General features: G+C 39.4%; 3 protein-coding genes across 3 annotated transcripts; all 3 read left to right on the top strand.

The window, feature by feature from the left end:
- Nucleotides 1-1,043: 1,043 nt before the first annotated feature.
- Nucleotides 1,044-2,317, top strand: ifnphi1 (interferon phi 1). Its single transcript, XM_036552894.1, has 5 exons — nucleotides 1,044-1,169; nucleotides 1,392-1,466; nucleotides 1,567-1,716; nucleotides 1,810-1,887; nucleotides 2,200-2,317. The coding sequence occupies exons 1-5, from the start codon at nucleotides 1,044-1,046 to the stop codon at nucleotides 2,299-2,301; spliced, it is 531 nt and encodes a 176-aa protein (XP_036408787.1). The 3' UTR covers nucleotides 2,302-2,317.
- A 4,760-nt stretch (nucleotides 2,318-7,077) lies between these two features.
- LOC118794641 (interferon a3-like) lies at nucleotides 7,078-8,216 on the top strand. Its single transcript, XM_036552893.1, has 5 exons — nucleotides 7,078-7,212; nucleotides 7,391-7,477; nucleotides 7,574-7,720; nucleotides 7,802-7,906; nucleotides 8,121-8,216. The coding sequence occupies exons 1-5, from the start codon at nucleotides 7,078-7,080 to the stop codon at nucleotides 8,214-8,216; spliced, it is 570 nt and encodes a 189-aa protein (XP_036408786.1).
- A 4,199-nt stretch (nucleotides 8,217-12,415) lies between these two features.
- LOC118795212 (interferon alpha-1-like) lies at nucleotides 12,416-13,674 on the top strand. The gene is made up of 5 exons (XM_036553612.1): nucleotides 12,416-12,541; nucleotides 12,628-12,714; nucleotides 12,935-13,084; nucleotides 13,337-13,444; nucleotides 13,567-13,674. Exons 1-5 carry the CDS (start codon nucleotides 12,416-12,418, stop codon nucleotides 13,672-13,674), a joined length of 579 nt encoding a protein of 192 aa, XP_036409505.1.
- The last annotated feature ends 1,330 nt before the right edge of the window (nucleotides 13,675-15,004 follow it).

Genomic DNA, 15,004 nt, shown 5'->3' with positions numbered 1-15,004 from the left:
GCTTGTACCTTGCCTGGCCAACTACTGAAACTTGGTCATGCAGCAGTTCTAACATTGTTACTCCGTCTAATGGTAACCGGGATAAAACTCGGCTGAAGCTGGAATAAAACGCACTTTAACGAGGACCCTTGCATGACATGCTGTACAGTAAATATAGGCTAACGTGCAGACACAGCTTACACTAAGATTCTCCAACATACTTCAGTGCACTACAGTATGGGCCTGTCAATTATTTCTTTGTAAGACACTTTATATGAAAACAATCCTCCTTTCTGTTTTGTAAAAAAAAAATATATAAAAAACGTCTTTTAGGGGCTGTTTCAATTGCAAGTGTGTAATTTGCGATAAACCCACCCAAACAGTTGTTGTATTGTACACGTACAGTTAAAAGAAAACTACTGTCCGCTGCCTTTCACCACTACAGTGAACGACGTCGCTACGGAAAGAGAAATTGAAAACGCAACGTCACTGCCGGTTCTCACGGCCATTCGCTTTTCAGTTGAGGAATCGCACTGGATCAGGCGGGAGGAAAACGGACGGCAGAGAACAGGCCAGTGACATCAAATTTGTTAATCGCTCTGTATATTTGGGTTCATGCGTTCTTGTTGATGTGTACGTTTATGGCTATTTGTATTTCCTCTACAACCTAGAGGAAGAGCAGAAAGCCGAATCCCAAAATATGAGTTACCCTGGCATATCATCGTATTGCTTGATGCATAACAGTAGCAGCCTCAGCCTCATTGTACTCAAGCTAAATAATGGTAAAAATAAACATACTACTAGTGCCATTGCATAATTATAACAACATGGAGCATTAGTGTATGCATGTATGTAATATTTGAAGCTATGTTGTTTTTGCTGAGGTGATCTCTTCGCTGCGCCAGTTGCAGTTGGAAAGCGAAAGTAGATATTGGAATTTCTTGCTCCCCTTCGTTTTCCCTTTTTATACTGCTTAAATATAAGCTCCCATACACAGCCAGCATGGAAAACTTCTTCAAACCCAGAGAATCCGAAGGAACAAACTCGCAGCTGCCGTATACACTATGCATATGTGGAACTTTATCGCCTTTACTCTGCTTTGCAGTGTGCAGAGCCTCTCGGGCTGCCTGTGGATTCAGCACGGATTCAGGCACGCGAGCAGAGAGTCGCTGTCGCTGCTCGATCAGATGGTGAGTTCTCTGAAGTTTGGTAGATGTTTGATGCAAACTTGCTTTAAGAACAGAACTGTTTCGTAACCACGTCGAATTCCATCTCAATGAATTGGCAGATGTTTTTTCTTTCACGTTTACTCAGTTATGCGTGTCTAGTACGTTCCATACTGCCATCGATTCCGTGTGTTAATTTGGGAAACCGGGACTCATTGCTCACGCTAAAATTTATGCGTTCTATAGGGTGGAGATTTTACAGAGGATCGTGTGCCTGTCCCGTTCCCAAACCGCCTCTACAGAAGCGTCAGCAAGGCGCAGGTAGGAGGCGTTCCATGTTCTCAACTTGTCTGATCGGGCGCATTGGGCAGCCGTCAGTGGTTTCTGAAATCTGGCATTGATTTTGTTTTTGTTTTCGTAGGTTGAGGATAAACTCACGTTCCTATCTGAGACCTTCGATCAGATCATTCAGTTATTCAACGGGAAGCTGGATGCCGTGGCATGGAACAAACAGAAACTGGACCATTTTCTGGCCGTCCTTGATCGCCAGTCTCGCGAACTTAAGAAATGTGTAAGTTAAATGTTGTTTTTAAGAAAAAGCATGTTTGTTAAAATATCACGAAACGGGCGTTATGTTTACCTGATGATTCTTCTTATGTTGTAGGTTCCTTCCTCGAGGAAATACAAACAGAGTCTTACTCGATACTTCAGGAAGCTGAAGAAGGACGTGTTGAAACAGAGGGTAAGTCATAGATAATAATGAACACACAGTTAACAACAGCGATAAATATGAGACAGCGGGAAACAGGTTTTGTCTCCTGCTTGCAATTGTCGCTCTGGTAAATACAAAATCCTTAAGACATCGTGACCACGACTCGCTAGCGTGTGCAATAATTAGTATAAGGGCTGCGTTTACAAGTGCACTTCACGCCGACGTCCACTTTGCCGTCTGTACTCTCACACGTTGTCAACATGCTGTTACAGATTATTGACAAATCTGACCGTTTATGACCGTGAGCTAGCGGTGAAGTTAACAGTCTCTTATAATTTTCAGAATTTCGACTCATCTTCCTGGGAGCTCGTCCGAAAAGAAGTGCGGCGTCACCTCCTGAGGCTGGATCTCATGTCAGCTACTGGCAAGACCGAGATGAAATAATGCAAGCACGATTCTCCTCCAGTGTTCGGACGTCGAGTGATAGTTTACATATGATGAAAGGAAATATTTTTGTATGCATTTGTAGAAGTACATTTATTTATTTATGTTTTTAATTTAATTTATTTATTTATGTTTTTTTAAATTTTTATTTATTTATTTATTTTAGTGTATGTTATTTATATTTGTATGACTTAATGAAAATCAAAATGTGTAAAATCTGAATCTGAAATATTACTATGACAGCCTCTTAAGTGAGCTGCACATACATGTTTTTAAACAAAGACTTGTAGGCCTACTATTTCTCTTCCCAAAGCCACTGATAGACAAGCTAATTTCTTACTTATATAATAAAAATGATATATTGTCCAGAAAAGCTGAATATTGGTTATCTCTGTGAGAGAGGTTATTGGTCACATGACTTGCTCTCGACTCCCAGGGGTGGCTGGGATCTGTAATCGTATCTTTTTGGAATTGTTGAGAACAAAATACCATTCCCTGTGATATTTAAGTGCATAATGTTTCTATCTTAATAATTGCCTTATGGTATTCTCTCCTGCTTGTATGTGATATAGGCGGGGATTGTTGGACATAGACTGGCTGTAAGACATTTTTGTTTAAAACTCTTGCAGTAATCTGTCTTGTTACCTATACAGAAAAAAATGTATTGATGGATAGCATTGTAATCAAGCCTTTAATCTAGATATGTATTATATCATTGTCTAAATTGGCCAACTGTTGTATCATCTGTGGTCTATTGTACGTCTACTCTGATGCGTATAGCATTGGGTTAATTAAATGGGCAAAGATTGGACCGCCCCTGCAGTCTGTTGTTTCTCAGTGCATATCATCTTTAAATGCATCTGTGGAAATGGTGCACCTATGCAACAGTGAAAGTCTGTTTGATGGAAGCACATTTGTTTTATCTGTTCGCCATGTCTGAAAACTAAAAATAAAGTGTTCTTTTAAATATTTCAGGATTTAATGTTGTGATCATGTTTGTCATTTCCTCTGGACTTCCTTCTTGCTCTGTTTTGGACATACACCATCCCAATATTCATTACATATACCATTTATTGGTTGATATACATTGAGTGCTTTCTGTTCTACAGACAGTGATGCAGGCCTTGCCCATTCTCGGCTTCTCGTCTAAATCCTCAAAGTATTGAAGGAGGTGGTATACATCTGCATGTTTTGGCATTGATTCTGTAGAAACACAAAGCAGACTGGCCTTGACTTTCAATAACACATTTAAGTGTAGCATTACATTTGCTTTTTATTGGATCACAGTCATTTCACTAAGCGGGAGCGATTCAAGGCCTATATAGAAAGAAAATTAGTTATATGGAAAGAACATTAATTATAGTAACTCCAGAGCCGAATGTAGACAGCCCCAAAGTGATAGAACTGAGAGAGAAATTAAGCCATTAGAGGGATAGACACTGCTCAGTGATAGTCCTTCCTGAAATCTTCCTTTCCACAGAAGAGAACACTGAGCTTTCCACCGGTACCTGACCTACCAAGACTCTGTGAGAAAGGAAGAATACAGCTCCCTAATTTTATCTGGTACTACCGGGCTAAGAGCAGCAAAATACTGGAATTCAACTACAATATTCAGATACAAAAATTTATTTCTTAAATGCAAAACTGCTCTCTCCTTCAGCCAGCGGTATCTACTTTAGAAAAGGTTATACTGAATTATGTCCATGGCAGAGGCCAAGTTTCCATGCTTTATAAAGCTACTGTACCCAAGTCTGTTGAATCCCCTGAAAGTAAAAGATTGGCAGGGAGTGAAGAATTACATGGGGAAATTACAAAGGATGAACAGTGATGTTAGAAAGGTCAACATCAGTATTATTGATAAACTGTAAGTAACGTTTGCTTTATTACTTGTAGATATGTTTATTATTTCGGCGTTTGTAGCATCTGCCGATTAGCTTGTACACCGTTTGATGCGACAGTACCAAACCTACCTCACATAACTCGCATCAGGGACATTTAGTTAAACAATTTGTTAAATTATCAGTTTGTAAGTAAGCCTTTCTTAATTATTGTCAGCACTTGAACGATGATGGTATTCGCCAGTGATATGTTTATTGTTCGTAGGGTGCGAACGTAAAATGGTGGCGCTGCTTGTACAATTCCTGCAATGTTATGTGCGACGTTAACCACTAGATGGCAGCGTAGACTTGGATAATAGCCTGTACATTTGTTAAATATGTTATTGAGTTAAATTACCATTATGCTGCCTTATTTATGATTATTCGACTTGCTTGTATTTCATGGAACGCATTGTAAATATGTTTATATTCGATTTCCTTCTAGACCACAGACAGATACTTACTGATGTGTACGCGCCAGTAGAAGTGCATTTTGGAAATTAGCCCGTGCAATGCTGTGCTGCTGTATTACTATTTCTATCCTTAAGTAAAGACTGTTAATTGCATTCTGGACTCGGAGACCTGTGTTCTTACTGACACGCCAGGGAGAGCACTACATAAGTCTGAACCACGCCTACAGTCCCTCTTACTTATCCAAAGGATTTAATAAGTGAGATATATGTCTGAACACCCAAAGACCATAAATACATATTTTACACTCGTTCAAAGTAATGCTAAATGAGAGTGTATGTAAATGCAACATTATACAAAGTTTCAATTCAAGTAATTCGTATCAATTGATCAAATGTGGAAGGGACATTAATTAACTGCCTTAGCAATTGTCACAAGGTCTCAGAATTTCGGAAAGCTGTGAACAATGAGATGTGAAAGTTTTCAAGAAAGAACCAATCAATCAACTCAACTGTCAAATTTAAGATGCTTTTTGCCCCAAGTGTTATAGTTTTTATAGCTTCCCTGTAACATGTAAACATTCCCTACAGAGAGGAAATCGCTTGTTTTTTATTCACTCCAGCAACATCCCCGTTTTGGAAGAATATAGGTACACCTAATATGAACCAAATGGTTGAAGAGTTATCACAGTGTTTGGTTATGGAAAAGCTCACAACTGTAATAAGAGGAAAGTCTGCAGCCTTTTATGAGATATGGTAACCCTATTTAGATTTTCTTAAGAACACTGTCAAAAGTGCTGAACAAAACTGAACCATTCAACTTTCTGTATCTCTTTCTGTTGAGTGTTTGCAATTGTTCTCATTGATGTGTATGTACTGCCAATGTATGTGCACTTATATTTATATTGTGAAAACCCAATAAAAACATCGAAAAAGGGACGTGAATTATTTTATTTTATAAGTCCTTTGAAATGCAAGTTTAACGTTTCACTGCAGTATTATTTCTCGGACAGTTATCTGGGCTGGCTGGCCGATGCATTGTCCTTGTTAAGTGCATTGTAGGATCTCATTGTACCCTTAATGCTTGCTAGCAGCAAAAACTACTCGATTGACGTGGTAATAGACAGTACAGGTAACAGTATATGAAACAATGTATAAAGCCGTTAAAGGAAATAATGTCGTCATTTTAGTGTTTTTTAAGAGTTGTATTCCCCCTCTCCACTTCGTTTTCTCCCTCGGGAAGTTGCTTTTTATGAATATTTATGCACATCCAAAAAGTTTTGTTAGGGACACGTGACCGAACTCCGAGAGTGTATTGTGTATTGGATAATAATAGCCTACTAAGCAATATAATATTATAACGCAGTGATACGCACTTCGATATTGTCCCCAATTAAGATTCAAGTGGCTCTGCTGAAATAACAGTATCTCATCTGGGCATCAGAAAAACGGCTTTCACTGATATATATTTTTTTTACATTAGGTCATTGGCATTTAGCAGACGCTCTTACTCGGACCGACTTACATCTGTTACAGTTTTTTTTTTTTCAAAGTTATCCATTTATACAGCTGGATATTTACCAAGGCAATTGTGGGTTAAGTACCTTAGCCAACGGTACACGACCGGAGCAGCGCCCCAGGGGAGAATCGAAACTGCAGCATTTTGGTTACGAGTCCGTCCCACTTTATTTACGCCATCACACGTCAGTGCATCCGGGCAAAATGACGACGCTCTCTATGTTTGAAATGTGGAAATGACTTAAACACACCTGTTCGAAACTTGTGGTCTTTGTCAAGGCAATCGGAAAAAAGACCAACGGGAACATACCGAATTTAACAATAGATTAGAATGCTTGCAATTTGATTAAATAACAAAAGGGAACGGGATTTCCATCTAAAACAGGCGTTTTCATTCTGTAATACCCCCACTCTTGTTTTAATAACTGTGAAGGTACAGTTACTACTGTAAGTGCATCTCCGCTGCAAATTTCCTAAAGCAGCACCAAATTACTTTAATCCCTGGTAATGCGGCAATTATAACAGTTATTCTATTTTCTGCCCGGGAATTTTGTTGGGTTTCGTATTACTTAGAAATTCAAACAGACAATTTCAATCGAGCAGCATAATGTGTTAACATATTAAAGATGGAACAGACTTCTCTTGTCCTCAGTGAAGCCCCTTTCTGCCATTACCTTTTTCTTTAATTGTTTACTTGCAAATTCTTAATAAACTGGTCAAGTTTAGTCTCGGGTGGGTGATGAAGAAAACAGAAGATGAAGGGGGAGACAAAAGCAGACAAAAAGAGAGAAACGTTAACCAAGGAGGAAAACGGGTCCGGAAAATTTTACCTGTGGTTTTAAAGTTTGAGACGTAGCGAAAGAAAGAAGCCTTATAAAGATGACAGCTAACAGGACGGGACATCATTATCGCAGTGATTTCTGTCATTTGTCACATACATTGCATAAAAAGAAGCTGATTAGGCACTGAAGATGGCTATGCTGAAGATTTGGAACGTCTGTCTGGTGCTATACTTCTTTGACCACTCTTTCTCCATGCAGTGCGAATGGACCAAATTCAAACTGGGGAAGCTAAACGAGGAAAGTATACAGCTACTACGCAATATGGTAAATACAATATTAAACTATTTTGTGTGTGGAATGTTTTCTCTTAACTGTCTACACGGCTACGCTGTCCTTACACTTTAATAAAAGTCACGGATAGCGATATAAGCATATAAAATTAATAACCTAGTGTCATTTTGCAGCGGCATAATCTTTTAATATTTAAACTCGTGCTTTACAGGGTGGAAGCTTCCCACCTGGATGCTTTCAAGAAAATGTCGAGCCCATGTTCCCGGAGGATGCTTACAAGCTCTCAGGAGAAACACGGGTATCTTAAGCTAACGAAATAAATAAGTGCATTCTTTGAAAAACACAAGGTATCGTGTAGCATCGTTTTAAACACATATTCATATCTTTATTGTAGAATGATGGTATTGCGTCTGTGGCATACGAGGCCTTGAAAGACACGGCCAGAATCTTCAAAGACCTTACGTTTACAACCTGGGACCATGAAAAGCTGAGGCTCTTTAAAAACATCCTGTCTCGACAAGTGGAGAATCTGGAGCAATGTGTAAGTAGCCATCACTTGGCCATGCTTTATTTTAAATCTGAAGTGCGCGCACGCATTTATTGTTTTCTTTGCCTTCCAAAGGTTCAAGGTGAGATGGCATTTTCCGGGGATGGGAATTCTGACGCAGGTGGCAACCGAGCACTGAAGTTATATTTCGAAAAGCTGAATACACTTTTAAAAGAAAAGGTAATTTAGCGTGTCTAACAATTAAACTGAGCTTAATTTGTATGCATTATCGTTGAAAAAGTATGGAGTTAATTTTATTTGACTCCAGCTCCGCTTAGTTTTGTGTTCTCTGTCTCATTTTATTGTGGATAATTACACACGTTTATTTGTAGTTGCACACTTCTGTAGCAAAGTTTATGAAAATGGACTAACTGCTTTAAAACATGTTTTCCAGGGGCAGAGCGCTTGCGCATGGGAGATTGTAAGGAAAGAACTTGGCTACTGCCTGGAGCAGCTCCGCAAGTTCATACAAAGCAACAAACAAAATTGACGGCAATTGCTCGACAGACACGTCACCTGAAAATGCACTGATGTAACTGAACGGAATTTATTATTATCAAAAGCCGTATTTATTTATTTATTTATTATGTTATTTATGATTATTTATTATGCTATTATGTTATTTATGATTATTTATTATGCTATTATTTATTTAATTTGTTTGAATAATGTTTATAACTTTCAGCCTTAAAAACAGAATAGCCATTTTTCATTCAACTGTTCACATTATGAACCTACTTTTCTAATAAACGGTCAATGATTTTTCATACGTTGTGTTGCTCATTGTCAAATACGTACATCCATGGTTTCGTGGGATTTTAGCGCCCGCCTTAATAATTCATAATATTTCATTATCGAAACAGAATTGGTTGATGTTTTTACTGGAAAAACAACACTATTTCTCAAAAACGATGAAACGAAGGGTCTTAGGATTTACCTTGAACGAATACATCGAGTTTCACGTGCATTTCTCAAAACATGCTGTACCCGTGATCCCCACGATCGATCTTTCAGTGCAAATTTGCAATTGCAATTATGGGTGGCTGACCTGGGTTCCATATTAGGGAGGGCCTCGTGAATGGCCCCTTTAAAATATCTTTTAGTAGGCCAACTATATTCTGTGCAACTATGCAAGTTTTAGTCAAAATGCATTTCCAAAAAATCTCATGAAAATATCTAGCCTAGTCTAGTGCAATGACATTTATACGTTTTGTTTTCTGATGGACATTAAATTCAATTAGCATGCACAGCTATGATATGCTAAAGCATAACACAGCTAAATATGAGTCTGGTGCAGAAGAAAAAAAGAAGAAGAACTGAGGGCACTGTCACAGATGAAGGGATGAACAGCCCTGAAATTCAAGAAAATGAAAAACAGACATACAGAGACACGGAGTTTGTCTCTGCAAAAACGAAAGCAACAAAGACGGCAAATGAAATGGACATTGATGCAGTTTTCAGAGAGATACGAGTGAAATATAAAAGAGATGAAAATCAAAATAAGTATGTGCAAGTTACAGTGTTTCAGACTGAAAGCTTTCTTGCCATGGTGGACCAGGCACTGATTTACATTTACATTCACACTTGCATGTATGTATGTATGTATGCATGTTACACCTGCCTTCTAGTAGGGTTACCAGTGCTTGTTAACCTGCGCTCTCTTTTGGTTCGGACCTCTAGTGGCTCCTTATTGGAGCCGCCTGGAAGCAGGTCTTTTAAACCATGAGGCCTGGGTTTCACCTCTCTCTCCCTCTCTCTCTCTCGCTCCCTCCCTCCCTCCTTCCCCCTGCCTGCCTGCTCATTTGTTTCACAAGCTTCTCTTTTTGGACCATCCACATGCAAAACTCTGCTGATTGTGGTTTTTAATATTTAATGTTTTAATAAATTTGGATTGTTGTTAACTGTGAGGTGTGGTGGTCCACTTTTTTGACTTGGAGCCAGGTCATGACATTATTCATTTGGCCATTCAAGGCCAGACACATGGGACTCAGCTTATGTTTTAGGCAAATGCAGGAGTTCAGTGACGCATCTGGGTTTCCTTTTGATGTGACTAAGTTACGTGAAATGGAGGATAGTGGTCTGAAAGGGCAAGTGATGAAAGTGAGCGATACAGTGACTGAAGGAGCATCACTGGCTACCAATGGAGGAGGAGCTATACTCTGAGCTGCTAGCGCTGCGCTGGACGATTCCCAAGGGAATTAAAGCATCGGTGGAAACACTTTTTCTCTTTTTCTCAGAGAACCTTCTCAAACTGAGAAATTGTTTTAAGGATTGTGCTGATTATTCTAGTCACAGTTGCTTCAGGGGGAGCAGAGTTTTTCAAAACTGAAATTAAGAACTATCTAGAGTAGACCCATCCATGTCTCAGCACAGACTGTGTGGACTTGCCATTTTGGCCACTGAGAAGCATGTTACATCCAAACTGGATTAGAAGGACACTGTGGCCAGCTATCGAGGCCAGGAAAGTGAAATTCGATTAATGCTGCCCTCTGTGACTGCCAGTCTGTTACTGAGTTTTGATCATCTTGGGAGTTATGTTATGGACTATGTTGGCTAAAGTGTTACAATAAACTAATTGGCCTGCTAAACTAATTTCTTGAATACTTGCAAGCTATTGTTTTGAAATGACAGCCAACAGGTCATTAATTTAATCAACTGAAATTTTCTAAAGGGATACATATTTTGCATGATTTACATTCCACCTTAAAAAATTATAGCTGAACATTGGGCCTCACGTCTTCTAAAAATGGCCCTGCTTATTCGCTGGTTGATCACATATCCCTGGCCTATGAGAATAATGGTAAAGCCTTGCCTCTAGTAGTAGTAACTTTATATTACATTACATTACAATCATTTAGCAGCAGTCGTCCTTATCCAGAACAACTTCAAGCACAACAGAACATATAGTGTATCCATTCAATTTAAAGGAGCAACAGCGTCAGACCAGGCTAACAACACTCCCTGACCAGTGAGTGTGAGCATAACGCTATTCAAGCTCTGCCACAAGTTAACTTGTACAATCTGACTAGGTAACAGAACCGTAGTAACCTCAGCCTCTATGACACAGAATCTAAAATACATTACAATACAACTATTCTACAATCATTGTAACTACATCCTAGGGGAGCCTTAGAGAGATTTCCCTGTTTTGGGATTGTGAGGAGCCACTTCCCTCAAGCTTTGTACCCTTTTCAGGTTCTACCATGTAAATATTGTACCCCATAATTCCTTGGGCTCTGTTGCATTGCAGGTAGCTGCTTCTGGGTGTAATGCAGGAGAAGAGATTCTTCGCAACGCTGTTGACATAGTCATCAGCATTAAAGCAACACTACAGTGGTGGTCATCCTTTAGTTTGATACTGTGTATCTGTACATATGCACTCAGGGAAATGGGAAAATGCTGCACAATGCCCTGATATAAAGAAAAGGAGCTCTTACAAAAGATTAGGAGAATCAGGAAATGCCAGGCTCTTTGGCGTTGCGGTCAAAGTCGCATGTTTGGTACCCCGTAGACCCGGGTTCAAGGCCGGGCGGGGCGACTGCTCTCGCCCTTCGCTACACACTGTTTGATTGTTAATCAACCAAAAAATAAATGAAAACAAGTTAAGACAAATTACATTAGTTTAAAGAAAAAATGTCTGTGGTCTCTGTCAAGACCCACAAGCCACCACCTCTGAAAATATGGGACTGAGATAATGGTTAAACCCGACTTTGATGACATAATGGAAAGTTAACCTCTGACATTAATTCACGGTGAACTACATAGTCATTCGTCATAAAAACCAGGCATAAAATTTTTACAATTTTCCCTGTAGTTACATTATTAGGTTTTATAATGGGATTTTTCCCCTTTTGACTGATAAAATCCGGTCTATACCCTTATTCCTTTGAATACAGCCTTCTATCAACGCAAAACGACTGTTTTATAAAGCTTATGACAAACTCTCATCATGAAAAAGGTACTATTTTTGTTTCCACATTTACAGAAAAGTGAAACAACACGGACGACCCTGTTCGATAGTAAGGTTGATGCGCTGTAACTGAAGACATGCCACGGCTTCTTTCTTAATAAAACAAAACCAAGCTGAATGCGGGGGAAACGTGGTTTAATAAACTGGAAATCTTGTGGTTTTGGAGTCCCTGACCGTTGCGAGAAAGCCAGGAGTGCCAGTATCGGGCTCGTTGGGGGGGGGGGGGGGGGGGGGGGAGGGGGGTTCTGATATCACGTTTTTAAATATCAAATAATTATCAAATAAGAATGGCATTTTTCTGTGCCAGTACAACATTATGTGTATTTTCTCAACAGCCAGTCTACCAAATCACACCATTATCCATGAAGAGTTCAAAATGATTACAGTGCCGTACAGTGGGAAATAAATCGTGTGTCTGTTATTAGGCTAAGAAGGAAGTGAGGAAGTCGAAAGCGATTTTCAGTTTTTATACATACATAAATCCCTTTAGTATATAAACCGCAGGATGGATTCGGGAGTCAGGACACATTTTGTGAAGATCAAGCCAAGACGACCACAAAGGTAACGAATTATTAAACGTTCATATACTTTCTTCATTACTATTTTAGATGGTGAAATACGTGAATCATAGTAAGATATGGGGTAGGCTAAGATATTCAGGTAAGACATGAATCCAGTGCTGTTCTTTTGCTCTAGGTAATTCATCACAAGTTCAAGCAATGGCACTTCAGAGCTTCGTGTGGTTGTGCGCCCTCCTGTGCAATTCTATGGTGTGGTCCGTGCCAATAAGGTGCCAGCTGGAAGGAAATCTTGTACAGACGAGCCATAGCCTTCTGAAAGACGTGGTAAGTTCTGAGCGCGCAGTTGTATCTTCTCTCTTACGCATATCACTGCAAACGGGCTTATTTTTCACTTTTATGTTCTGTTCCAGGGAGGTCATTTCCCGCTGCAATGCATCAAGGAAAATGTTTTCATCGCTTTTCCAAGTACCGCTTTCGCGTCGAACGGGACCGCGGAGGTAAGATCTTACTATAGCTTCAGATTTCTAAACACATCTGAGAGTGCCAATGAACTTGTTGAGAATGCGCCTATAGGCTACTCCAGGTAGACTCTGTTCCTTCAGGTGACGTAAACTTATCTGCGGAGACATTCGTTGCACATAGAAGTGATGTGTCCATGAAATAGTTTACCCTGTGATTTGAGCGAGTTATCAAAAATTGTAATATTGTCCATCAAAGCAGACAGACGACGTCAAGATGGCTATTTATGAAACTTTGCACCGGATCAACTCCCTGTTTGACAACGACAACACGCCAGCACAGTGGGATCAGAAAAAGCTGGAGGACTTTCAGAATATCATTTACCGTCTGGTGGAGGAAAGCAAATGCGTAAGTAGACCACACGCTGAACGTTTCGCGGCATGTATGTATTCAGTATGTATTTATTTGTTGTACACAGAAATGTGATTCACTAATGTCCATATTAAGTTAAATGTTTTGGTTAGGCATATGTCCATTTTAAGTTTGCAAACTTTACGTAAAATACTTGAAATAACGCTGCATTATGATATTGTGCTCATAATATAATTATCATAAGACTGACTGTCCTTCACATTGTATTCCTGCGTATTTGAACTTCAGATGACCGGAAGGAACCCGGGGAATGAGGATACGCAAAGCCCCGTTTTTAATAGGATCTCTGCACTGAGAACATACTTCGATAGCATGGCCAGGATTTTACAGGAGAAGGTATGGATAACGGAAACATGCACAGAACGTCGCCAAGCAATATGTTAATCAGGAAACCTGTTTTCTAGGACAGGTTACATGGTTCGCACTGTATTTACAACATGTCCCCCTTTTTATTTCAGAATGACAGTTTTTGCGCGTGGGAAATCATCCGAAGGGAACTTGTCCGGACCCTGCACTTCATCCTTGAACACTGCTCAGGCAGCTTGCGTTGGTCAAGAAGAATATGAAGGCCCAAATTTGAAAATGTGGCCCAAGCAATTTTGATGCGATAACATGTATTTATTTATTTATTGACTTATTTATTTAAATGTGCATTTCAAATGTCTTTCATTAAAATAAATTCAATTTCATTTTAATTTTTTTCTGTCTGTTGTGGTATTACTGAGACTGTTTGACTGCATTCCCAACACTTCAGGTAATGCAGGCATGATGAAACAAGTCAATGTGGGATTTGAAATTATGTTTCTGTCATTCTCGCAATAGGGTTATTATATTAAGCCTCCCACAATCCACTGTTTCTGAAACAGGTTGAATAAAACGAGTTCAGCAGGATCTTGTTTGGTAATGGGCGCCCAATAGCGCTAACAGGTCACTTCAGGACTTTGGACAGTTCAAATGAAAAGTGCAGCGCGAATCACCGGTCACCTTTGATCGTTAAAACTCTTGGGAAGCTCAAATATTTTAAACGGGAGGTCAATGATATTCACCCTGCAAAGCTGTATAGTTCTTCTCCATTGGCCACGACCCATTGTATTGGATCAGCGCATACAATCGGGTATTTGTGCAGTTTCAATGACTCTAAAGAATAATATTAGACACATTGGATATAATCTCTGCATGCAACAGTATTCTTTTTTTCTTAGGCCAACATGGTTGGTCAACTGTCAACCTGTGTGCAGACATTAGACAACACAACATAAATCAGCCTAAATGTGTTCAAATTGGCTTAAATCAGTTAATGTAACATATAATATATGTACGTGTAATATGTATATAAAACTTTATTTTCCCATCTAGGCATTCCGATTTTCCAGTTACGCAGTCACAAAAGGTGGGACCACCTGCAATATTTAAGAACCATTAATCTGCTATTTTAAATAACCGCAGAGAACTGGACCTGTTTTACTCGTGTCTCAAAATAATCCGGTTGAAGAGTTGATATTGATCGATAAAGTCGATAAAATTAAGTGTAAACAGAGGGTATTTGTTTGAATGGCTACGAGTTAATATTTCGATAATTACACGGTAGCTCTCTCAAACGCCGTGTATTCTCTTGTACTTAAACGAGTTTTTATGATCACGACGGCATATTGTCGCTTGGTTCCTAAATGTACCGGCGTAGTTATAATTATCTTAAATGAAACTGTATGAAAGATTCTGAAGTAGGACCCGCGTCAGACGCTGAGTGCATAATGCATTTCCTGTTTCAGTTTCATTTTCCCTTTCAATTTTCCCTTTAAACGGTCTACAGTTGACACAAGGAAACAAGAGAGGGGGGCTGTATTCGAAGGGAAAATTTTCTCTTATGCCTTTTATTCAGATAAGGCGTTTGTTGGT

Source organism: Megalops cyprinoides, chromosome 19, assembly GCF_013368585.1.
Source record: "Megalops cyprinoides isolate fMegCyp1 chromosome 19, fMegCyp1.pri, whole genome shotgun sequence".
In the NCBI taxonomy this organism is placed as follows: domain Eukaryota; kingdom Metazoa; phylum Chordata; class Actinopteri; order Elopiformes; family Megalopidae; genus Megalops; species Megalops cyprinoides.
This window is presented reverse-complemented; position numbering and strand designations above follow the sequence as displayed.